Source organism: Gobius niger, assembly GCF_951799975.1.
Source record: "Gobius niger genome assembly, chromosome: 6".
Lineage (NCBI taxonomy): Eukaryota > Metazoa > Chordata > Actinopteri > Gobiiformes > Gobiidae > Gobius > Gobius niger.
Window position 1 is genome coordinate 38,135,271 of NC_136857.1, and position 26,140 is coordinate 38,161,410.

Here is a 26,140-nt window from a genome sequence, read left to right on the forward strand (position 1 = left end):
GATGTTATTTTGGATACTTTATTTTGATATTTGGCTTAACTTCACTAAAATATTAAGTTTTCTGACATTAAATTTGATTAATACGGAGCCCTGGAAGTGACTTAAGACAAACATTATAATTTTTAGTTTTTTTTTACACCACAAATTTTCTCAGGGATGGGCCAGGAATGCTCTTCTCTTTGGTCCTCATGGTGGGAGCGGACATTGCTGTAACACCGCCCCCTTGTGGCCAGGGGCGACTCCAAGAGAAACTTGGAGGTATTGATTCTAATGAGACTTCAAACATCCCAAAAAACAGTTAAAAATCACTTTGACCCATGTGACCACGCTGGGGAGGGTGAAATATTTTTAACCACGCTAGTTTTTGTTAATTAGCCTGAAATTTGGAAGCATTTTCCGTGCATTGACTGGTTCCAGAGCCTGTCAATCAAGCTCTGGAGCTCTGTGGAGGCTCCGCCCACTCCTGGAGCGCAGGATGTCCCGCCTTTTTGGAGGAACAGGCTGCGTAGGAGGAGATGGAGCGGCCATTAACCTCTTAACTCCCGCCTGAACCGAGAGGATCTTTTTCCTCACGTCATGAGATTTTTATTTTTTATTTTTTTTTGTTGGATATTCAACTCATTTTTGTCATTTTTTGGTCACATTTTTATCAATTTTTTTTCTTTTTTTATCAATTTTTTTATCACATTTTTGTCTCTTTTTTGTCAATGTTTTCTCACTTTTTTGTCACATTTCCATCATTGTTTTCGTCTGTTTTGTTGCTATTTTCTCACCTTTTTTCCAGAAGCTTTTAGACTGGGGGTAAAGCCAAACTGGAGAACATGTGCTCGGTTCAGGTGGGAGTTAAGGGGTTAAGGTTCACACAGGACTCAGGAACCTTTACAATGAATGGGGCTGAATCTTTATTATTTTATATCTATGACCACAAATTATATCAGGGTGAAAAAATAAAAGGTTTCTTCAAAAAATATAGATTTATTACTATTATTTAGTTTAAATGTTTACCCCGAGATAATTATCACATTCTCCCGATTTTTTTTTTTGTGGTGGGAAAAAAACAAAACATTTTTTTTTGTCTCATGTCACTTCCAGGGCGTATTTCAGGTGTATTTTCATTGAAATGTAAAGAGGGGGGATTTTTAATGGGGAAAATTTGAGCCAAACAAATGATACAATAACAGGAGAAAATGTGAAGATGAAAATGAGGAAATAACGGGGCAAAGAATTAGAAGAAAAAAGTGGGGAAAATGTGGAGAAAGAATGTGTGGAATAAAAGTGTTTTGTGCTGGTTTGTCTGATCGGGACCATTATCTCTGTCCACGTCAGTAGTTCCACGGGGGAAATGTTTAGTTAATTTTGTTTTGTTTTTGAAATGAGGAAATATCGGAGGCTTAGTTTACTTTCAGTACACTTAAAGCCTGTGGGCGTGATGTTCCCCCTGAGTCCTCAGAGGAACGTGGTTCTCGCTCATGAGTTAAAGCGATTAAAGTGATTTGTTATTGTTCTTCGTCACCTGAGCCTCGGCCTCAGACTCGGCCTCAGTGTCAAAGTTACAGCCGTTTAATGAGAAACACCGGGAGCCGCGGGAAAGGTCGCTCTGGAGACGACTCTCTGCAGACCGGGCCCAGAGAGACGTTCAGCAGAGGGATGGAGCTGTGAGGGACAAACACTTCACAAACAAACTGACGGCTCCGCGGACGGACTCGCTCTTCATCTCCACATCCTTCAGATCCTCCTCATCGTCTCAGCCGGGTTCAAGGTAATGTGTCACTTCATTTTATTTGAGCTGAGATGTATATAGCATGTGTATCTATATAGTATGTGTATATATATATGTATGTGTATATATAGTATGTGTATATAGTATGTGTATATATATATAGTATGTGTATATATAGTATGTGTATATAGTATGTGTATATATATATATAGTATGTAAAGCTAAAAGAAAAGAATCATAATAGCGATAAAAAGATGAAAACAAAAAATAATGTGATGAAAAGGCAACAAAAATATGAGAAAAATGACGTGACAAAAAGTTTCCATCACTTTTGTAGGTCTTAGCTTTCAAATGAGGCGTTACATTGTTGCTCTCCAGTCGAGAAGCTTTTAGATTTGGGTAAAGCCCAGTATAAAAGAACATGAATCTAAAAGGATTTCCGTGGAGTATGGTGCACCACAAGGTTCAATTTTGGGACCGTTATTATTTATATTTATGATTTTGCTTCTGTTTCTACGACCGCCTTTCCAGTTCTTTTTGCTGATGACGCCGATCAAAATAATAATAATAATAAAAAGTCGACCTGGGGAAAAAGCACTCGTTAATGTTAAGACGGGGGGTCAGAGGTTAAACTATGTATTTGTGGAAGTGTCACAGTTACGCTCATTTGGGCCAGGCTGGTCAGAGTCCAGGGCTGGTTTTCAGTCCCAGTCCAGCCCTAAACAGTGGTTAAGGCGCTGCACATATGCAGATGATTACTGAGTTTCAGACCTGGCTCTGATTATTTACTGTTTAATCCTTTCTTCTTCTCAGCTCTACCCAAATCTAAAAGTTTCTGGACTGGAGCTCACAGACTATAGGCCAGTGTAATGCCTCATTTGAAAGCTAAGACCTACAAGTCTCTTTCTCGTTATGATTGTCATATTCTTATTCATGTTTTGGTCACAGTTTTGTGACACACGATAAACCTAAATGTGGCCAAAACACTACACACTGTAAAAGCAAATACAAAAAAAAAACACACAGGGAGGAGGCTGAGATGAGTTTTCATACACTGTGGTCCAAATTATTATGCAAATTGTATTTTTATGTCAAAAAGGTAAAAATATTAAAAATAATAATAATGAAGCTCATGGATGGTGTCGTGTCTCAGGCTCTTTGAATCACTGACATTAATCTCAGACCTGGGATGATTAGTTTCAGGTTAAGGGAAAAACTACTGAAAAAGGGTGTTACACTTTATTAAGCAGATCATCATTTTCAAGCAAAAAGGGAAAGAAAAAGGGTCTTTGCTGATGAAAAGCGTGAAATAGTTGAATGCCTTCGTTCATGAAAACCTTCGATATTTCATGAAAGATTAAGCGTAATCATCGTACAGATAAGAGATTTGTGGATGATTCAGACACACTCCAGTTTGTGCAGATAAAGGCACAATGAGGACGGTTTCTGCCAGACAAACACATCAGATTAAGAGAACAGATGCTACAAAGCAGCAGACAGGTATTTGAAGCTGCTGGTGCCTCTGGAGTCTCTGAACATGAAGGTGTAGGACCCTCCAGAGGCTGCAGTTGTGCATAAACCTTCTATCCGGCCTCCCCTAAACTGTTAATTGAAGCTGAAGCAGAAACGGCTGCAGTGGCTCAGAAATACATGAGACTCATTTTCAAACAGTCTTGTTCACTGATGAGGCCGTGTGACCCTGGATGGTCAGATCAATGGAGTAGTGGATGTTGGTGAATGGCCACAATGTCCCAACAAGGCTGTGACGTCAGTAACGAGGGGGCGGAGTCATGGGGAGAGAGCTGGTCAGTCCCTTTAGGATCCCTGAAGGTGTGAAAATGACCTCTTTCTGACTGACCACTTTCTTCTATGCTACAAAAAGAAGAGCCGTGCTTTCCCTAACAAAATCATCTTCATCATGACAACGCCCCATGTCCTGCTGTAAAGAAAACCTCTGCATCACTGGCTGCTATGGGGATAAAAGGAGAGAAGCTCATGATGTGGACCCCCTCCTCCCCTGACCTCAGCCCTATTGAGAACCTTTGGAGCCTCAAGCTAAACTTCTCTGAGTGTGGGAGGCAGTTTTCATCCAAACAGCAGCTCTGGGAGGTTATTCTAACATCCTGCAAACAAATCCAAGCAGAAACTGTCCAAAAACTCACAAGTTTAATGGATTTAAGATTTTTGAAGCTGCTTCACACAAGGGCTCCTATGGTAAAATATAACTTGTAGCTTTTGATTTCAGTAAATATGACCTCCTAATGCTACAAATTCAACAAATGACCATTTTCAGTTAATTACAAGCTTTAAAATGTATTGAAACGATGAGTTGCATAATAATTTGGAACAGTGGATTTTGAGGTTTTTACTATATTTATTTTTGAAATAAATACTGTTTTCACTGGGAGATTTTTTAACCACATTTAAATGATCCTCGACCACTTAAAGACTTGAAAATTATGCTGACTCTCATTTGAGTTGACAATTTAGAAAATCTTAGAAAAATGTCATTTGCATAATAATTTGGAACGCAGTGTAGGTCTTAGCTTTCAAATGAGGCTACAGGTCGTGAACTTCAGTCCAGAAGCTTTTGGGTAAAGCTGGAGAAAATGTGCTCGGTTAAGGTTGAGTGTTTTGTTTTGTCAGATGTCGGAGCCTGAGGGGCCAGGAGGAGGAGCAGGAGGACAAGGAGGACAAGGAGGACAAGGAGGAGGAGCAGGAGGACAAGGAGGAGGAGGAGGAGGACAAGGAGGAGGGGGAGGAGCAGGAGGAGGAGGAGCAGGACAAGGAGGACAAGGAGGAGGAGCAGGAGGAGCAGGAGGAGGAGCAGGAGGACAAGGAGAAGGAGGACCAGGAGGAGCCAGAGGAGCGGCTCGTCTGCAGGAGCTGCTGAGGGGGAAGCTTCACCTCCTCTCGGCCTCAGAGTCCAACATGATCCGCGTCTTCATCAGCTCCACTTTCACCGGTGAGTCGTCTTTTCATGACTTTGTGTCCAGAACTTCTCACTTTTACATCTGAAAGACACAAACATCACTTTCTGACATTTACATTTTAGGCCCATCATTTTGAAATAAAGAACCTTAATGCGCCTCATGAAAATGAATCAAGGGGGTGCCACAAGGCTGCATCTTTTCCCCCCAATTATATAGGAATCTTAATAATCTGTTTATTATTATTATTATTATTATTATTATTATTATTATTATTATTATTATTATTATTATTATTATTATTATTATTATTATTATTATTTGGTCCTGTTTGTTTCAGACATGGGCAGTGAGAGGCGAGCGCTGCTGGAGAAGGCGTATCCCGAGGTCCAGACCTTCTGCCGCGGCCTGGGGCTCGTCTTCGAGGTCTGTGCTTTAATAAAGGCCTTTACTTCATTTACTCTCTCTGCAGGTGGACTTAGAGATACTTAGATGTGAGTACTCTCTCTGCAGGTGGACGTAGATATACTTAGATGTGAGAACTCTCTCTCTGCAGGTGGTGGACTTAGATATACTTAGATGTGGGTACTCTCTCTGCAGGTGGAGGACTTAGATATACTTAGATGTGGGTACTCTCTCTGCAGGTGGACTTAGATATACTTAGATGTGAGTACTCTCTCTGCAGGTGGACGTAGATATACTTAGATGTGAGAACTCTCTCTCTGCAGGTGGTGGACTTAGATATACTTAGATGTGGGTACTCTCTCTGCAGGTGGAGGACTTAGATATACTTAGATGTGGGTACTCTCTCTGCAGGTGGAGGACTTAGATATACTTAGATGTGAGTACTCTCTCTCTGCAGGTGGAGGACTTAGATATACTTAGATGTGAGTACTCTCTCTGCAGGTGGACTTAGATATACTTAGATGTGAGTACTCTCTCTCTGCAGGTGGTGGACTTAGATATACTTAGATGTGAGTACTCTCTCTGCAGGTGGACTTAGATATACTTAGATGTGAGTACTCTCTCTCTGCAGGTGGTGGACTTAGATATACTTAGATGTGAGTACTCTCTCTGCAGGTGGTGGACTTAGATATACTTAGATGTGAGTACTCTCTCTGCAGGTGGTGGACTTAGATATACTTAGATGTGAGTACTCTCTCTCTGCAGGTGGACTTAGATATACTTAGCTGTGAGTACTCTCTCTGCAGGTGGACTTAGATATACTTAGATGTGGGTACTCTCTCTGCAGGTGGACTTAGATATACTTAGATGTGAGTACTCTCTCTCTGCAGGTGGAGGACTTAGATATACTTAGATGTGAGTACTCTCTCTGCAGGTGGAGGACTTAGATATACTTAGATGTGAGTACTATCTCTGCAGGTGGTGGACTTAGATATACTTAGATGTGAGTACTCTCTCTGCAGGTGGAGGACTTAGATATACTTAGATGTGAGTACTCTCTCTGCAGGTGGTGGACTTAGATATACTTAGATGTGGGTACTCTCTCTGCAGGTGGTGGACTTAGATATACTTAGATGTGAGTACTCTCTCTCTGCAGGTGGAGGACTTAGATATACTTAGATGTGAGTACTCTCTCTGCAGGTGGACTTAGATATACTTAGATGTGAGTACTCTCTCTGCAGGTGGACTTAGATATACTTAGATGTGAGTACTCTCTCTGCAGGTGGACTTAGACATACTTAGATGTGAGTACTCTCTCTGCAGGTGGACTTATATATACTTAGATGTGAGTACTCTCTCTGCAGGTGGACTTAGATATACTTAGATGTGAGTACTCTCTCTGCAGGTGGAGGACTTAGATACACTTAGATGTGAGTACTCTCTCTGCAGGTGGAGGACTTAGATATACTTAGATGTGAGTACTCTCTCTGCAGGTGGACGTAGATATACTTAGATGTGAGTACTCTCTCTGCAGGTGGACTTAGATATACTTAGATGTGAGTACTCTCTCTGCAGGTGGACTTAGATATACTTAGATGTGAGTACTCTCTCTGCAGGTGGAGGACTTAGATATACTTAGATGTGAGTACTCTCTCTGCAGGTGGAGGACTTAGATATACTTAGATGTGAGTACTCTCTCTCTGCAGGTGGTGGACTTAGATATACTTAGATGTGAGTACTCTCTCTGCCGGTGGACTTAGATATACTTAGATGTGAGTACTCTCTCTCTGCAGGTGGAGGACTTAGATATACTTAGATGTGAGTACTCTCTCTCTGCAGGTGGACTTAGATATACTTAGATGTGAGTACTCTCTCTGCAGGTGGACTTAGATATACTTAGATGTGAGTACTCTCTGCAGGTGGTGGACTTAGATATACTTAGATGTGAGTACTCTCTCTGCAGGTGGAGGACTTAGATATTCTTAGATGTGAGTACTATCTCTGCAGGTGGACTTAGATATACTTAGATGTGGGTACTCTCTCTGCAGGTGGAGGACTTAGATATACTTAGATGTGAGTACTCTCTCTGCAGGTGGTGGACTTAGATATACTTAGATGTGAGTACTCTCTCTGCAGGTGGAGGACTTAGAGATACTTAGATGTGAGTACTCTCTTTGCAGGTGGTGGACTTAGATATTCTTAGATGTGAGTACTATCTCTGCAGGTGGACTTAGATATACTTAGATGTGGGTACTCTCTCTGCAGGTGAAGGACTTAGATATACTTAGATGTGGGTACTCTCTCTGCAGGTGGAGGACTTAGATATACTTAGATGTGGGTACTCTCACTGCAGGTGGTGGACTTAGATATACTTAGATGTGGGTACTCTCTCTGCAGGTGGAGGACTTAGATATACTTAGATGTGGGTACTCTCTCTCTGCAGGTGGTGGACTTAGATATACTTAGATGTGGGTACTCTCTCTGCAGGTGGAGGACTTAGATATACTTAGATGTGGGTACTCTCACTGCAGGTGGTGGACTTAGATATACTTAGATGTGGGTACTCTCTCTGCAGGTGGAGGACTTAGATATACTTAGATGTGGGTACTCTCTCTCTGCAGGTGGTGGACTTAGATATACTTAGATGTGGGTACTCTCTCTCTGCAGGTGGAGGACTTAGATATACTTAGATGTGGGTACTCTCACTGCAGGTGGTGGACTTAGATATACTTAGATGTGGGTACTCTCTCTGCAGGTGGAGGACTTAGATATACTTAGATGTGAGTACTCTCTCTCTGCAGGTGGACTTAGATATACTTAGATGTGAGTACTCTCTCTCTGCAGGTGGTGGACTTAGATATACTTAGATGTGAGTACTCTCTCTGCAGGTGGACTTAGATATACTTAGATGTGAGTACTCTCTCTCTGCAGGTGGTGGACTTAGATATACTTAGATGTGAGTACTCTCTCTGCAGGTGGTGGACTTAGATATACTTAGATGTGAGTACTCTCTCTGCAGGTGGTGGACTTGTGTTGGGGCCTGAGAAGTTCTCCTTCAGTCGAACATGACTCGTGTGAGCTCTTCCTCCATGAAATCCGCTCGTCCAGACGGATCTCCCTGGTTCCTGCTTTTGTCGTGAGTTTCGTTTTCTATCATAACCTTTACAGAGGTTTGTGTCTAAAACTGACCACAAGTTGAAATTTCCCACTTTTCTTTGCATTTCCATCAGTTTTAGCAAATTTTTTGTTTTTATCTATTAGGTCGGGACAGTGCATTTTAAAACCCCTTAACTCCCACCTGAACCGAGCACATTTTCTCCAGTTTGGCTTTACCCCAATCCAAAAGCTTCTGGAAAAAAGCTGTGAAAATAGCAACAAAACTGAGACGAAAACAATGACGAAAATGTGATAAAAAATTGACAAAAAAACTACAAAAATTTGATTAAAAAATTACAAAAATGTGACAGGAATGTGATAAAAAATTGACGAAAAATGACAAAAAAAATGACATAAATGAGTTGAATACCCAACAAAATAATGATGGAAAAAAAATCTGATGACGTGAGGAAAAAGATCCTCTCGGTTCAGGCGGGAGTTAGGAGGTTAATAAACACACACAGGACTCCTGCATGTAAACGGGCCTCTCTGGACCGTCGCCCTGGGCTGATTTCCCTCTGCCTTCTCCCACTTACTCTGTCGTTCCTGAGTTGTGGGAAACGCTGCCTTGAAGCCGGGGTTATGCAGCTTGTGTCACTTCCTCCTCAGGCTCTCGTGGGAAACCGTTACGGTCACCGCGCTCTGCCGCGCCTCATCTCGCAGAAACACTTCGACATGTTTTCCTCCAAACTGTCCAAAAACACGGACGGCCTGAAGCTGTTGGGACAGTGGTACCTGCGGGACGCCAACGCGGTCCCGCCCACCTACGTCCTGCAGCCAATCACAGCGCTGCTGCCTCACTACGGCGACCGCTCGTCCGAAAACGGCGTGAAGCGAGAGAGCGACGCCGCCCGGTGGAAGGCGACGGAAACACAGCTCCTTCAGCTGCTCAGGAACGCAGCGGCGGCCAATCAGAGCGCAGGACACATCAGCGAGGAAGAGAGGCGGAGCTACAGCATCTCAGGTCAGTGAGGGGGAGGAGCTACAGCACCTCAGGTCAGTGAGGGGAGAAGCTACAGCCATAAGACTTGAAGCTAAAGGCTAACGCACACTTTAACACACACACTTGAATCAATCCCAGTCCACTTATATTTAGTGAAGTTTTGTCGTCTGCGTCGTCATCCGGGCGCAGTATTTGTCGTGTGTTTTGAAGCCAGTGGTTATCACTGTTTGTTGTTACTAACGATTATCGCTAACGGTTTTCACTGACGGTTATCGCTAACGGTTTTCACTGACGGTTATCGCTAACGGTTTTCACTGTTTGTTATTGCTAACGATTATCACTGTTTGTTATTGCTAACGGTTATCACTGTTTGTTATTGCTAACGATTATCACTGTCGGTTATTGCTAACGGTTTTCACTGACGGTTATCGCTAACGGTTATCACTGTTTGTTATTGCTATCGGTTATCACTGTTTGTTATTGCTAACGATTATCACTGTCGGTTATCACTAACGGTTTTCACTGTTTGTTATTGCTAACGGTTATCACTGTTTGTTATTGCTAACGATTATCACTGTCGGTTATTGCTAACGGTTTTCACTGACGGTTATCGCTAACGGTTATCACTGTTTGTTATTGCTATCGGTTATCACTGTTTGTTATTGCTAACGATTATCAATGTCGGTTATCGCTAACGGTTTTCACTGACGGTTATCGCTAACGGTTATCACTGTTTGTTATTGCTATCGGTTATCACTGTTTGTTATTGCTAACGATTATCACTGTCGGTTATCGCTAACGGTTTTCACTGTTTGTTATTGCTAACGATTATCACTGGCGGTTATCGCTAACGGATATTGCCAACGATTATCGCTAACGGTTGTCGCTAACGGTTGTCACTGTTTGTTATTGCTAACGATTATCACAAATGGTTATCGCTAACAGTTTTCTCTGTCGGTTATCATTGTCGGTTATCGCTAACGATTATCGCTAACGGTTTTCACTGACGGTTATCGCTAACGGTTATCACTGTTTGTTATTGCTAACGATTATCACTGTCGGTTATCGCTAACGGTTTTCACTGACGGTTATCGCTAACGGTTATCACTGTTTGTTATTGCTAACGATTATCACTGTCGGTTATCGCTAACGGTTTTCACTGACGGTTATCGCTAACGGTTATCACTGTTTGTTATTGCTAACGGTTATCACTGTCGGTTATCGCTAACGGTTTTCACTGACGGTTATCGCTAACGGTTATCACTGTTTGTTATTGCTAACGATTATCACTGCCGATTATCGCTAACGGTTATCACTGTTTGTTATTGCTAACGGTTATCACTGTTTGTTATTGCTAACGGTTATCACTGTTTGTTATCGCTAACGGTTATCACTGTTTGTTATTGCTAACGATTATCACTGACGGTTATCGCTAATGGATATTGCCAACGATTATCGCTAACGGTTATTGCTAACGATTATCACAAATGGTTATTGCTAACAGTTTTCTCTGTCGGTTATCACTGTCGGTTATCGCTAACGGTTATCGCTAACAGTTATCGCTAACGGTTATCGATGACGATTGTCACTGTTTGTTATAGATGGTTTTCCGTTCCCATGATCCTCTGCCATTTTGTGTTTTCGCTAACGGTTATCGCTAGCGGTTATTGCTAACGGTTATTGCTAGCGGTTATTGCTAACGGTTATCGCTAGTGGTTTTCACTAATTGTTATCGGTAGCGGTTTTCACTGTCGGTTATCGCTAACGGTTGTCACTGTTTGTTATTGCTAATGATTGTCGCTAACGGTTGTCACTAGCGGTTTTCACTGTCGGTTATCGCTAACGGTTATTGCTAACCATTATCGCTAACGGTTATCATTGTCGGTTGTCGCTAACGGTTGGCACTGTTTGTTATTGCTAACGATTATCACAAACGGTTATCGCTAACGGTTTTCACTGTCGGTTTTCACTGTCGGTTATCGCTAACGGTTATCGCTAACAGTTATCACTGTCAGTTATCGCTAACGATTGTCACTGTCGGTTATCGCTAACGGTTGTCGCTAGCGGTTGTCCCTAATGGTTATCGCTAGCGGTTTTTGCTAACGGTTGTCGTTGACGGTTTTCGCTAACTGTTATTGCTAGCAGTTATCACTGTCGGTTATCGCTGTTATCGTTGTCGTGTCTGTGCCTCAGTCACCGAGAGGGAGGTGGCGCTCGGGCTGTGGTCGGGCGGTGGTCGAACGTCGTCCCTGATCTTCGTGAGGGAGTCTCCTCGTCAGAAGGTCCGCGAGGGCCCCAAACGCCTCTCCAAGCTAATGGACCTGACGTCGGACGGGCTGCAGGACGCCGAGGCGCAGGCGCTGCTGAGCGCCCTCAAAGCGCGCCTCAACGCGCTCTCGCAGAAGCAGCTGAACCTCCACAGCGTCGAGCTCGTCAAGGGCGCCGTGGACCCCAAACGCAAGGAGCACGCGCAGTACCTGGACGGCCTGTGCGAGCAGTTCGTGTCGCAGATGAAGGCCCGGATCGGCGCCGCCGTGGACGGGAAGCGGCGGGTCTGGGGCGCCGTGCGGGAGGAGCGAGGCGACAGCGCGGCGGAGCACGAGGCGGAGGTCGGGCGTCACGTCAGCGCGGCCGCGGAGCTGTGCGGCGGCGTGCAGGTGAGGGAGGCGCTGCTGGGGAAGGTCAGCCTCGCCCTGTGGGAGTCGACGAACGCTCGCCACGCCCCCGTCGTCGTCCACGGCGAGCCGGGCGCCGGGAAGACCACGCTGCTCTGCAAACTGGCCGAGGAGATGAGGAGCGTCCTGGAGAGGCGAGCCGCCGTGGTCATCAGGTACGAGGCGCGCCGTGGTCATCAGGTACGAGGCGCTAGGGTCAGGTTACTGACTCTGATCCTCATGTTACTGACTCTGATCCTCATGTTACTGACTCTGATCCTCATGTTACTGACTCTGATCCTCATGTTACTGACTCTGATCCTCATGTTACTGACTCTGATCCTCATGTTACTGACTCTGATCCTCATGTTACTCTGATCCTCAGGTTACTGACTCTGATCCTCATGTTACTGACTCTGATCCTCATGTTACTGACTCTGATCCTCATGTTACTGACTCTGATCCTCATGTTACTGACTCTGATCCTCATGTTACTGACTCTGATCCTCATGTTACTCTGATCCTCATGTTACTGACTCTGATCCTCATGTTACTGACTCTGATCCTCAGGTTACTGACTCTGATCCTCAGGTTACTGACTCTGATCCTCATGTTACTGACTCTGATCCTCATGTTACTGACTCTGATCCTCATGTTACTGACTCTGATCCTCATGTTACTGACTCTGATCCTCATGTTACTGACTCTGATCCTCATGTTACTGACTCTGATCCTCATGTTACTGACTCTGATCCTCATGTTACTGACTCTGATCCTCAGGTTACTGACTCTGATCCTCAGGTTACTGACTCTGATCCTCAGGTTACTGACTCTGATCCTCATGTTACTGACTCTGATCCTCATGTTACTGACTCTGATCCTCATGTTACTGACTCTGATCCTCATGTTACTGACTCTGATCCTCATGTTACTCTGATCCTCAGGTTGCTGACGCTGCTTCATCCTCTGAGGATCGCTGTGGAGGAGCTGCTGCGGAGTCTGTGTGGTCAGATCTGTTTGGCGTTTGGTTTGGCGGCGCCGACCGCACTCACGGCCGACACTCACCTCGTCCGATTCTTCCTCAACGTCCTGGAGCAGGTGTGGTCACGGTGGCTCAGCGGTTAGAGCTCGTGCTTCCCTTACACTAAAAAATGCTTCTGTAAAGGTGACCTTTAAAGTGTCTGACACATTAGAAACGATTATTTTTAAGATTCTAAAGATTGTTCCCAGTTTTCTTCAGTTTGACCATTTTTGTGATGTTTATAGTTTCACTTCCTTTTGGACACCGACAGGAAGTGACATAGAAGAAGATCAACAATTTTAAACTGTTGCCGTGCCGACCATGCTAAGTCAATGGCAAATGAGTCAAACTGCTCTGAGCTTTACCTTCACTTCCTGTCAGCAGCTTAAAAATATAACTCTGAAAATGTGTTTTTATTCTAAATGTTAATAAGCAGAGGCGTGGCCCTCTTGCAGAGGCGTGGCCCTCTTGCAGAGGCGTGGCCTCTTGCAGAGGCGTGGCCCTCTTGCAGAGGCGTGGCCCTCTTGCAGAGGCGTGGCCTGGTGCAGAGGCGTGGCCTGGTGCAGAGGCATGGCCTGGTGCAGAGGCGTGGCCTCTTGCAGAGGCGTGGCCTGGTGCAGAGGCGTGGCCTCTTGCAGAGGCGTAGCCTGGTGCTGAGGCGTGGCCTCTTGTAAAGGCGTGGCCTCTTGCAGAGGCGTGGCCTATGAAGTTATTCCACATGGTTCCTGTGTCTCCTCTGAAGGTGTCTCAGCAGGGAAACCACCTGCTCATCGTCCTGGACGACGTGGACCATCTCTCGGACGCGAGCGCGAGGCTGCGGTGGCTTCCTCACGACCTGCCGCCTCACGTGCACCTGGTGGTTTCCATGGAGACCAGGTCGGAGGCGTTCGCGCGGATGCGGCTGCGTTTGGAGACGGCGCCCGCCTTCTTCGAGGTGGAGCGTCTGGACGCGGACGCCGGGCGCCGCATGGCGGACTCGTACCTGGAGTCGATCCAGCGCACGCTGGCGCCGGAGCAGCGAGACTTCGTGCTGCGCAGCTTGGAGAAGTCGGGCAGTCCGCTGCACCTGCGGCTCATGCTGGCGCTCGCCAAACGCTGGCGCTCGTACACGCCGCTGGCAGAGCTGCGATTGGCCGCCAGCGCCCAGGAAATGACGTCACTGCTGCTGCTGACGATGGAGGAGCGACACGGGCGCGAGCTGACGGCCGCCGCGCTGGGATACGTCGCCCTGGCCAGGTACGAGCCACGGTCACCTCAGATACGCCACAGTCAGTCAAAAGTCAAAGAAAAAGTCCAAAATCTATTTAGGTCGACTCCTGGAAACTAAATCTACAGTAAAAGAACAAACATGACGCACACAATAACATTATACATGTTCATATGTGATCAGAGTCATGGGAACAAACTCTAGTAACAGATACAGTTTATACTGATGTACCGGCTGTGCTCACTGGAGACACAGCTTTAGGTTCAGAAATGTCACAATATCACAGTAATCAACAAATCTGTGGGTCAATCATCCAAACTAACCCTGATCCCGACCTTAAAGGGATATTTCAGGATGTTTGACATAGGGCCTCATTTCCTCGTTTTCCAGAGTGTTGCTGAGTGATTTCTGTAGATATTTTTTTTTGTAATTCATGCAGTTCTTATATTTGAAGAGTGTGACCCGCTCCACAGTGCACCTGAGGCAAATCACTTATAACACCAGACTAACCATATAAATGTCTGTGTCCATAGAATCCATTTTGAGGGACTATTTTCTCGCAGATCACTCCGCCGCCGCGTAGCTTATACAACCACAATGTTGATGCTGCTCAGATATAAGGTATTTTAAATGATTCTATGGACACAGACATGGTTAGTCTGGTGTTATAAGTGATTTGCCTCAGGTGCTCTGTGGAGCGGGTCACACTGTTTTTAATGCAGGCTAGCTGATACCATAGACATGCACTAGCCTAGCGCCACAAAACTCTTCAAACATAAGAACTGCATGAACCATGGTCTGATGGAGTGGTTTTATTTAAAGGCATGGCCTGATGGAGTGTTTTATTTAAAGGCATGGCCTGATGGAGTGGTTTTATTTAGAGGCATGGCCTGATGGAGTGTTTTATTTAAAGGCATGGCCTGATGGAGTGGTTTTATTTAGAGGCATGGCCTGATGGAGTGTTTTATTTAAAGGCATGGCCTGATGGAGTGGCTTTATTTAAAGGCATGGCCTGATGGAGTGGTTTTATTTAAAGGCATGGCCTGATGGAGTGGTTTTATTTAAAGGCATGGCCTGATGGAGTGGTTTTATTTAAAGGCATGGTCTGATGGAGTGTTTTATTTAAAGGCATGGTCTGATGGAGTGCGAGCTGCGGGACGTCCTGTCGCTGGACGATGATGTCATCAAAGAGGCGTACAGACACGTGTTGCCGCCGAGCCCGTCCCTGATCCGCCTCCCCCCGCTGCTGTGGGCGGGGCTGAAGTACGACCTGGCGGATCACCTGACCGAGCGCTGGACCAACGGCGTCGCGACCATCGTCTTCACAAACAGGTGAAAGAGCCTTTCCTAATGATCCTCAGACAGTTTGAAACATGCTCTTGTGGTTGTTGTCCCGCCCTCTGGCTCCAGGCGCTTCTCGGAGGGCGTCGCCTCGCGGTACCTGACGTCCGAGCGAAGAGGCCGCGCCCTGAAGATCCTGGCCGAGTACTTCCTGGGCCGATGGAGCGGGAAACTCAAGCCGGTGGCGCTGCCCGGGCTGTCGCTGGTGCTGCCCGACAGGAAGGTAACGCCCTGTGACACCGGGGGCCTCGTCAAACGCTCGTCTGTGATTGGCCGCTGTCCCCGCAGGTCCCGCCCCAGCCGCTGTGGTTCAGCGCCGGATTGGCCAACGTCCGTAAGCTGCAGGAGCTGCCGTTCCACCTGCTGCACGCCGGGATGTGGGAGGAGCTGAAGCAGGAAGTCATCGGTGAGGGGCGTGGCCTACAGAGTGTGGATTTAAAGCCCTTTACTCTCCTCCCTCTGCTGTAGGGAGTGGCTGTTCTCTGACTCTCCTCCCTCTGCTGTAGAGAGTGGCTGTTCCCTGACTCTCCTCCCTCTGCTGTAGGGAGTGGCTGTTCTCTGACTCTCCTCCCTCTGCTGTAGGAAGTGGCTGTTCCCTGACTCTCCTCCCTCTGCTGTAGAGAGTGGCTGTTCCCTGACTCTCCTCCCTCTGCTGTAGAGAGTGGCTGTTCCCTGACTCTCCTCCCTCTGCTGTAGGGAGTGCGGAGTGGCTGTTCTCTGACTCTCCTCCCTCTGCTGTAGAGAGTGGCTGTTCTCTGACTCTCCTCCCTCTGCTGTAGAGAGTGGCTGTTCCCTGACTCTCCTCCCTCTGCTGTAGAGAGTGGCTGTTCCCTGACTCTCCTCCCTCTGCTGTAGAGAGTGGCTGTTCCCTGACTCTCCTGCCTCTGCTGTAGATAGTGGCTGTTCCCTGACTCTCCTCCCTCTGCTGTAGGGAGTGCGGAGTGGCTGTTCTGCCAGAGCCGGGCGTGTGGCGTCCGGGCCGTGATCCAGGACCTGGACCGGAGCTGGAGGATCATGGACTGCACCGAGACCCGACTGATCCGAGACGCGCTGCTGCTCCTCAAGCCCAGCCTGGACTTCCTGGACGGGGTCATGGGTCAGTAAACGTCGGATGCCCTCCCGCCTGTGCGCTCATGTGTGAAGTCCCGCCTCCTCTCGTTGTATGAAGTCCCGCCCCCTCTCTCTCGTTGTATGAAGTCCCGCCCCTCTCTCTCGTTGCATGAAGTCCCGCCCCCTCTCTCTCGTTGTATGAAGTCCCGCCCCTCTCTCTCGTTGTATGAAGTCCCGCCCCCTCTCTCTCGTTGCATGATGTCCCGCCTCCTATCGTTGTATGAAGTCCCGCCCCCTCTCTCCCGCCCCCTCTCTCTCGTTGTATGAAGTCCCTCCCCCTCTCGTTGTATGAAGTCCCGCCTCCTCTCGTTGTATGAAGTCCCTCCCCCTCTCGTTGTATGAAGTCCCGCCCCCTCTCGTTGTATGAAGTCCCTCCCCCTCTCGTTGTATGAAGTCCCGCCCCCTCTCTCTCGTTGTATGATGTCCCGCCCCCTCTCGTTGTATGAAGTCCCGCCTCCTCTCGTTGTATGATGTCCCGCCTCCTCTCTTTGTATGAAGTCCCGCCTCCTCTCGTTGTATGATGTCCCGCCCCCTCTCTCTCGTTGTATGAAGTCCCTCCCCCTCTCGTTGTATGAAGTCCCGCCTCCTCTCGCTGTATGAAGTTCCGCCCCCTCTTGTTGTATGAAGTCCCTCCCCCTCTCGTTGTATGAAGTCCCGCCCACTCTCATTGTGTGAAGCCCCGCCTCCTCTCTTTGTATGAAGTCCCGCCGTCCTCTCGTTGTATGATGTCACGCCCCCTCTCTCTCGTTGTATGAAGTCCCGCCTCCTCTCGTTGTATGAAGTCCCGCCCCCTCTTGTTGTATGAAGTCCCTCCCCCTCTCGTTGTATGAAGTCCCGCCCACTCTCATTGTGTGAAGCCCCGCCTCCTCTCTTTGTATGAAGTCCCGCCTCCTCTCGTTGTATGATGTCCCGCCCCCTCTCTCTCGTTGTATGAAGCCCCGCCTCCTCTCGTTGTATGAACTCCCGCCCCCTCTCGTTGTATGAAGCCCCGCCTCCTCTCGTTGCATGAAGTCCCGCCCCCTCTCGTTGCAGACATGACGCTTTTCTTCTCGGAGCTGCTGTCCCGCCTGATCTCGCTGGCCGAGCCGTACCCGGAGCTGATCGGGCAGCTCTGCGCCCAGTGCCAGGCCTGGCTCCTGTCCTGCACCGAGCCCATCCTCATCCCACAGAGCAGCTTCCTCCAGCCTCCAGGGGGCGCTCTGACGCACACGCTCAGCGGCCTGCAGGGAGGTCAGACATCTTACACTGTCATGTGCATCAAGTACAAGGGATTCAGTCAGTGTGTGTGTGTGGAGGTCTTTCAGCTGCTCTGTCCCTGCAGGCGTCCTCTGCTTAGACGTGTGTGTGGAGGTCTTTCAGCTGCTCTGTCCCTGCAGGCGTCCTCTGCTTAGACGTGTGTGTGGAGGTCTTTCAGCTGCTCTGTCCCTGCAGGCGTCCTCTGCTTAGACGTGTGTGTGGAGGTCTTTCAGCTGCTCTGTCCCTGCAGGCGTCCTCTGTGTGTGGAGGTCTTTCAGCTGCTCTGTCCCTGCAGGCGTCCTCTGCTTAGACGTGTGTGTGGAGGAGGAGCTGGTGGTGGCGGGTTCGGACGACGGAGTGATCGCCGTGTGGAGCCTTCCAGACGCTCAGCTGCTGCACACGCTCCTCGGACACACAGGTACCACGTCTCACTCCTCACGCCTCACTCCTCACGTCTCACTCCTCACACCTCACTCCTCACACCTCACTCCTCACGTCTCACTCCTCACATCTCACTCCTCACGTCTCACTCCTCACATCTCACTCCTCACTCCTCACGCCTCACGCCGCTCCAGGCGCCGCCCAGTGGTATTAGCTCCATGTTGTGTCTGAACTCTCTCGTGCAGCGGCGGTGCTGGCGGTGCGCGTCACTGGCCCCGCCCTCTGCCTCTCATTGGCTGCCGACGGCTCGATGAGGAAGTGGAGTCTGCTGAGGGGCGGGCAGCTGCTGTGTGTGGAGGAGGCCTTACCCGTGGGGGCGGATTCTGCGTGGCTGAGCGTGAGCGAGCAGAGCGGCCTCGTCTCCGTGCACATGGGCAAACAGGTGACGCGTTCTCCTCCAGGGGAAGATCACAGCAGGACGTCTGACTGTCTCTGTGCTGCAGGTCAAGTTCTTCGGTCTGGACGGGTCGACGCTGTTGTCGTCACTCCGGGACCAGGACTCTGAGATCCTCGGGGTCCTGGGCGACTCTGTGGTCTCTCTCTGTGAACCCGGGACAGTGCGCATCACCCAGGCCCTGGACCCGAGCGCAGAGCCGCTGCACGTCCACCTCCAGGACCAGAGCGCAGCACTGACCCAGGACCAGGACCAGGGCCAGGACCAGAGCGCAGCACTGACCCAGAGCCAGGACCAGGACCAGGACCCGAGCGCAGCACTGACCCAGAACCAGGACCAGGACCAGGGCCAGGACCAGAGCGCAGCACTGACCCAGGACCAGGGCCAGCCCCGGACTCTGACCCTCTGCTCCTCTCTGGCTCTGACCCGCAGACAGAAGGTCCTGCTAGTGTTTAAAGAAGGACTGCTCTACCAGGTATTTACTCTCCAACTGTCGAGGCCACTTTGATTTCGCTTTAAGGCGAAAAGCTGCAGGTGAGTGAGGAATCAAATACATTTAGAGATTCATCTTCAGCTGAAAGATCAAGATTGAGATTTCAGCATTAAGTAGAGATTCTGTAAATGCCTTTCACTGTCAGACTGAGCTAAGCCAAGGCAAGAGTTAGGACTTACCGACTTCTCTTGCCCTGATGCTCTCGGCCCCTGGTCTGAAGCTGAGGGTCGGACGGTGCTTTGTGGGATGAAGATCCATGCGGCAGCTCCTGTTTCTTCTTTCAGCTAAAGTTTTGACTGAGTCTTGTGTCTAACTGTGCGTTTGTCCTGCTCAGATCTGCAAAGACGGAAGCCACTCGTCCATGAAGTTCCCTCTGGTTCCATCTCTGTTCTGCGCCTCGAAAGACGAGAAGATTCTGCTGGCAGGTACTTCCTGGATCTGGTCCTGACCTGGTCCTGGCCTGGTTCTCTGACGTTCCTGTCCCGTGTTTAATCCGAGCGTTCTCTGCGCAGCCTCGGACCTGAAGTTGGCGCTTTTCCGTCTGGACAAGGAGCGGATCGAGCGTTTCCTGGAGCTGTTCCACGACGACGACGTTCTCTCGGCCGCCGTCTCCCACGACAACAGGATGCTCTTCACCGGAGCCAAGGACCACATCATCAGAGTGAGACGACTGTTTGTGTGTGTGTGTGTGTGACATCATCAGAGTGAGACGCCTGTGTGTGTGTGTGACATCATCAGAGTGAGACGTCTGTGTGTGTGACATCATCAGAGTGAGACGCCTGTGTGTGTGACATCATCAGAGTGAGACGCCTGTGTGTGTGACATCATCAGAGTGAGACGTCTGTGTGTGTGACATCATCAGACTGAGACGCCTGTGTGTGTGACATCATCAGAGTGAGACGTCTGTGTGTGTGACATCATCAGAGTGAGACGTCTGTGTGTGTGACATCATCAGAGTGAGACGTCTGTGTGTGTGACATCATCAGAGTGAGACGTCTGTGTGTGTGACATCATCAGAGTGAGACGTCTGTGTGTGTGACATCATCAGACTGAGACGCCTGTGTGTGACATCATCAGACTGAGACGTCTGTGCGTGTGACATCATCAGAGTGAGACGTCTGTGTGTGTGACATCATCAGAGTGAGACGTCTGTGTGTGTGACATCATCAGAGTGAGACGCCTGTGTGTGTGACATCATCAGAGTGAGACGTCTGTGTGTGTGACATCATCAGAGTGAGACGCCTGTGTGTGTGACATCATCAGAGTGAGACGCCTGTGTGTGTGACATCATCAGAGTGAGATGTCTGTGTGTGTGACATCATCAGAGTGAGACGCCTTTGTGTGTGTGTGTGACATCATCAGAGTGAGACGTCTGTGTGTGTGACATCATCAGAGTGAGACGTCTGTGTGTGTGACATCATCAGAGTGAGACGTCTGTGTGTGTGACATCATCAGAGTGAGACGCCTGTGTGTGTGACATCATCAGAGTGAGACGCCTGTGTGTGTGACATCATCAGAGTGAGACGTCTGTGTGTGTGACATCATCAGAGTGAGACGCCTGTGTGTGTGACATCATCAGAGTGAGACGCCTGTGTGTGTGACATCATCAGAGTGAGATGTCTGTGTGTGACATCATCAGAGTGAGACGCCTGTGTGTGTGACATCATCAGAGTGAGATGTCTGTGTGTGTGACATCATCAGAGTGAGACGCCTGTGTGTGACATCATCAGAGTGAGACGCCTGTGTGTGACATCATCAGAGTGAGACGTCTGTGTGTGTGTGACATCATCAGAGTGAGACGCCTGTGTGTGTGACATCATCAGAGTGAGACGCCTGTGTGTGTGACATCATCAGAGTGAGACGCCTGTGTGTGTGTGACATCATCAGAGTGAGACGCCTGTGTGTGTGACATCATCAGAGTGAGACACCTGTGTGTGTGTGACATCATCAGAGTGAGACGCCTGTGTGTGTGACATCATCAGAGTGAGACACCTGTGTGTGTGTGTGACATCATCAGAGTGAGACGCCTGTGTGTGTGTGACATCATCAGAGTGAGACGTCTGTGTGTGTGACATCATCAGAGTGAGACGCCTGTGTGTGTGTGACATCATCAGAGTGAGACGTCTGTGTGTGTGACATCATCAGAGTGAGATGTCTGTGTGTGACATCATCAGAGTGAGATGTCTGTGTGTGTGACATCATCAGAGTGAGACGTCTGTGTGTGTCATCATCAGAGTGAGACACCTGTGTGTGACATCATCAGAGTGAGACGATTGTGTGTGACATCATCAGAGTGAGACGCCTGTGTGTGTGACATCATCAGAGTGAGACGCCTTTGTGTGTGTGACATCATCAGAGTGAGACGCCTGTGTGTGTGACATCATCAGAGTGAGACGATTGTGTGTGACATCATCAGAGTGAGACGCCTTTGTGTGTGTGACATCATCAGAGTGAGACGCCTGTGTGTGTGACATCATCAGAGTGAGACGATTGTGTGTGACATCATCAGAGTGAGACGCCTGTGTGTGTGACATCATCAGAGTGAGACGCCTGTGTGTGTGACATCATCAGAGTGAGACACCTGTGTCTGTGTGACATCATCAGAGTGAGACACCTGTGTGTGTGTGACATCATCAGAGTGAGACGCCTGTGTGTGTTTGTGACATCATCAGAGTGAGATGCCTGTGTGTGACATCATCAGAGTGAGACAGTAGTTGCCCTATACAAACAGTAGATGGCAGCCTTCACATCAACATGACTGTCACGTTGTTTTGTTCAATGGATGGAATACGTTTTATTTTTCCGGTAACACGTTTCTTTATTGTGAACAGCTTTAAGCTCAGAGGACACTTTTCGATGCTAATTTGTATCTAAGTTAAAATCTCCCTCCCTAAAAACTAGGCTTTGTTAGAAAAAAACCTTAAATGTGGTTGATGGATTGACAACAGCTGAAAACATCTGAGTCGTTCATAATTTGAGATGTTTGGTGGCTAATGCTAACGGCTATAGGGAAAATTCATTGAGCAGGCTAATGTATCTGAAAGTGTACCGTACTAGCTTATTTGCTAACTGTCCGCATGCGTACGGATCAAACGACTCCTTTTTATTTCTATGGTGCCAACGGTAACAAACATAATCGTTACAATATACTCAGGGGAGGACGAAGCTACTTAAGTCTCAGGCCGTCACGGTCCGTCTCTCTGTCCTCAGGTGTGGTCCGTGACCACGGGCGCCCTGCTGGACTCTCTCTGCGGTCTGGACGCTCCCGTCTCGTGTCTCGCGCTCCTCTCTGACCTGATCGTGTCGGCCTCGTCTCGCAGCACGGCCGTGAAACTCTGGACGCTCCGATACGACACGAGGCACAAACCGGCGCCGCACATCCCCACAGGCTCCGCCCACTCCGCCGTGACCCGCGACTGCGACCTGGTCTTCTACGTCCAGAACCAGGTCCACCACGAAGTCCTCTGCTGGAACCAGGAGACGGGTAACTGGACTGAACGCACTTAGCAAAGGCATTAATGAACACCACGAACAGAGGAGGCCCTAAGACAGATCCTTGAGGAACTCCACACTGAAATATAGCGTTTTTAGAATCAGAACCATTCAGTCAAACACACTGCGTTCCAGGAGTAAGTGATACGTTTTTGGTCAGGAGTCGGGCTGGGACTCGTTACCAGTACGAATAAAAAGTTTAGTTTCTACCGGTGTTGAAAAACGGAAAGCATCAAAAGCAGGTTCTGAAAAAAAAAAAAAAAAAGCATCTTTAGATCCAAGTCTTGATACTGTTGGTCCAGGGACAGCTTTAACCCCTTAACCCCCACCTGAACCGAGCACATTTTCTCTAGTTTGGCTTTACCCCAATCCAAAAGCTTCTGGAAAAAAGGTGAGAAAATAGTGACAAAACTGAGACAAAAACAATGATGAAGATGTGACAAAAAGTAAGAAAACTTTGACAAAAAATTGACAAAAATTTGACAAAAATTTGACAAAAAAATGATGAAAAAAAATGACAGAAAGTGACAAAAAAAATGATGTAAAATTTACAAAAAATTGACGAAAAAATTATGAAAAAGAGGCAAAAATGTCACAAAAAATGGACAAAAAATGGACCAAAAAAGGACAAAAAAATAAATAAAAAAGGACAAAAAAAGGACAAAAAATGGACAAAAAAATAGACCAAAAAAGGACAAAGAAATTAACAAATAATTAACAAACAAGGGACACATTTTTTTTTAATAAAAAATGACAAAAAAATGACCCAAAAAAATGACCAAAAAATGACAAAAAGTGACAAAAATGAGTTGAAAACCCCCCAAAAAATGATGGAAAAAAAAATCTGATGACGTGAGGAAAATGATCCATTTAGATGAGTTTTGTAGATCTTAGCTTTCAAATGAGGCGTTACACTGGCCGACAGGATTTGGGTAAAGCTGAACTGGAGAAAATGTTTTCGGTTCAGGCGGGAGTTAAGAGGTTAAAGGCGACTTTCGTGAGGTTTAAACCATGTTTTATTATTGTTCCTAAAGCTGCCAGCAGGAGGAGCCCCAGCTCTTTCCAGATCAAGATTCATTTATTCGTCCCAAGGACATAAATACTTTCTGCATTTCATTGTTAGTATTTAATTCTTATACAGATTTTAAGGCTCCATCTGCAGCACACGCCCACTTTAAAGGAATAAAATAAATGATACAAATTGAAAAGAAATTCTCTTTAACCTCTTAACTCATTTTTTGTCACATTTTTGTCATTTTTTGTCAATTTTTTAACAAATTTTAGTCATTTTTTTGTCTTTTTTTTGGGTCACATTTTTGTGAAATTTTTGCCACTTTTTCATCAATGTTTTCTCACTTTTTTGTCACATTTCCATCATTGTTTTCGTCTCAGTTTTGTTGCTATTTTCACAGCATTTTTCCAGAAGCTTTTGGACTGGGGTAAAGCCAAACTGGAGAAAATGTGCTCGGTTCAGGTGGGAGTTAAGGGGTTAATGGATAATATGAACGTCATTGTTCTGTTTCATGGGTCTAGTATCGGGTATAGTTATATATAGTTTAATATCTGTCCGCAGCAGTAATAGTACAGGGAGGGGGGGAATCGAGCCACCATTCTCACTGGACAGACACAAAAGTGGATTAATTGGTCAGAAAATAACACTGATCTGCTTTTGGTGATTGTAGAGCTCTTTTTCAAAGGTTGTAAAGGTGAACGATTCTTCAATAATAATTGGACGTCAAAATCAGACCTTTAATCTTATTTCGAGACACTGTAACCGATTGATGACTTGAGCTCTTTGGGCCTGACGGTTCCCCCGCCCGTCCCGCAGGCAGCATCACTGAGCGCATGGCGGTGTCTGTGGAGGTGTCGTGTCTGGAAGTGGCCCAGTCCAAACGCCTGCTCCTGTGCGGCCTGGTCAGCGGGACGGTCTTCATCTACCCGCTGTGCTCTCCTCAGGACACGCTCTGCATCCCGCCGCCCGAGTCGCTGTCCCCCGTGCGCGCCCTGGCCCTCAGCCCCAGCGAGAACCTCCTGTCTGTGGCCTACGAGGACCAGGTGTGTCTGTTCAGCCTGACGTCCCGAGACTCCAGCCCCGCCGTGGAAGGACCGGAGGCCAGGCTGGTGCTGGGGCTGCTGCACGGGCCGCTGTCCTGCTGCGGGCTGCTCAACGACCAGAGGTGAGGCTATAGGAGGTCAAAACGACCAGAGGTGAGGGTATAGGAGGCGCAGCGACCAGAGGTGAGGGTAAAGGAGGTGCAACGACCAGAGGTGAGGCTAAAGGAGGCGCAGCGACCAGAGGTGAGGCTATAGGAGGCGCAGCGACCAGAGGTGAGGCTATAGGAGGCGCAGCGACCAGAGGTGAGGCTAAAGGAGGCGCAGCAACCAGAGGTGAGGCTATAGGAGGCGCAGCGACCAGAGGTGAGGCTATAGGAGGCGCAGCGACCAGAGGTGAGGCTATAGGAGGCGCAGCGACCAGAGGTGAGGCTAAAGGAGGTCAAAACGACCAGAGGTGAGGCTAAAGGAGGCGCAGCGACCAGAGGTGAGGGTAAAGGAGGTCAAAACGACCAGAGGTGAGGGTATAGGAGGCGCAGCGACCAGAGGTGAGGCTATAGGAGGCGCAGCGACCAGAGGTGAGGGTAAAGGAGGTCAAAACGACCAGAGGTGAGGCTAAAGGAGGCGCAGCGACCAGAGGTGAGGGTAAAGGAGGTCAAAACGACCAGAGGTGAGGGTATAGGAGGCGCAGCGACCAGAGGTGAGGGTAAAGGAGGCGCAGCGACCAGAGGTGAGGGTATAGGAGGCGCAACGACCAGAGGTGAGGGTATAGGAGGCGCAACGACCAGAGGTGAGGCTGTAGGAGGCGCAGCGACCAGAGGTGAGGGTAAAGGAGGTCAAAACGACCAGAGGTGAGGCTAAAGGAGGCGCAGCGACCAGAGGTGAGGCTATAGGAGGCGCAGCGACCAGAGGTGAGGGTAAAGGAGGTCAAAACGACCAGAGGTGAGGCTAAAGGAGGCGCAGCGACCAGAGGTGAGGCTATAGGAGGCGCAGCGACCAGAGGTGAGGGTAAAGGAGGTCAAAACGACCAGAGGTGAGGCTAAAGGAGGCGCAGCGACCAGAGGTGAGGCTGTAGGAGGCGCAGCGACCAGAGGTGAGGGTAAAGGAGGTCAAAACGACCAGAGGTGAGGCTAAAGGAGGCGCAGCGACCAGAGGTGAGGCTAAAGGAGGCGCAGCGACCAGAGGTGAGGCTGTAGGAGGCGCAGCGACCAGAGGTGAGGCTATAGGAGGCGCAGCGACCAGAGGTGAGGGTAAAGGAGGTCAAAACGACCAGAGGTGAGGCTAAAGGAGGCGCAGCGACCAGAGGTGAGGCTATAGGAGGCGCAGCGACCAGAGGTGAGGGTAAAGGAGGTCAAAACGACCAGAGGTGAGGGTATAGGAGGTCAAAACGACCAGAGGTGAGGGTATAGGAGGCGCAGCGACCAGAGGTGAGGGTATAGGAGGTCAAAACGACCAGAGGTGAGGGTATAGGAGGTGCAACGACCAGAGGTGAGGGTATAGGAGGTGCAACGACCAGAGGTGAGGGTATAGGAGGCGCAGCGACCA

The 26,140-nt window shown here is 48.4% G+C and overlaps 1 protein-coding gene across 1 annotated transcript in view; it reads left to right on the top strand.

Annotated features, from left to right (window-relative positions):
- Positions 1-1,563: 1,563 nt before the first annotated feature.
- Positions 1,564-26,140, top strand: part of nwd1 (NACHT and WD repeat domain containing 1) — a gene marked incomplete at both ends in the record, with an annotated part of 28,094 nt that continues 3,517 nt past the window's right edge. Inside the window, 21 exons of the mRNA XM_079559051.1 lie at positions 1,564-1,655; positions 1,749-1,759; positions 4,644-4,685; positions 4,991-5,076; positions 8,821-9,175; positions 11,348-11,984; positions 12,194-12,319; positions 12,379-12,609; positions 12,753-12,906; positions 13,572-14,065; positions 15,165-15,368; positions 15,447-15,600; positions 15,666-15,783; positions 16,309-16,473; positions 17,520-17,717; positions 18,019-18,141; positions 18,350-18,546; positions 18,608-18,905; positions 19,564-19,712; positions 22,262-22,535; positions 24,372-24,720. Coding sequence (XP_079415177.1) covers positions 1,564-1,655; positions 1,749-1,759; positions 4,644-4,685; positions 4,991-5,076; positions 8,821-9,175; positions 11,348-11,984; positions 12,194-12,319; positions 12,379-12,609; positions 12,753-12,906; positions 13,572-14,065; positions 15,165-15,368; positions 15,447-15,600; positions 15,666-15,783; positions 16,309-16,473; positions 17,520-17,717; positions 18,019-18,141; positions 18,350-18,546; positions 18,608-18,905; positions 19,564-19,712; positions 22,262-22,535; positions 24,372-24,720 — 4,457 coding nt within the window. The remainder of the gene's footprint in view (positions 1,656-1,748; positions 1,760-4,643; positions 4,686-4,990; positions 5,077-8,820; positions 9,176-11,347; positions 11,985-12,193; positions 12,320-12,378; positions 12,610-12,752; positions 12,907-13,571; positions 14,066-15,164; positions 15,369-15,446; positions 15,601-15,665; positions 15,784-16,308; positions 16,474-17,519; positions 17,718-18,018; positions 18,142-18,349; positions 18,547-18,607; positions 18,906-19,563; positions 19,713-22,261; positions 22,536-24,371; positions 24,721-26,140) is intronic.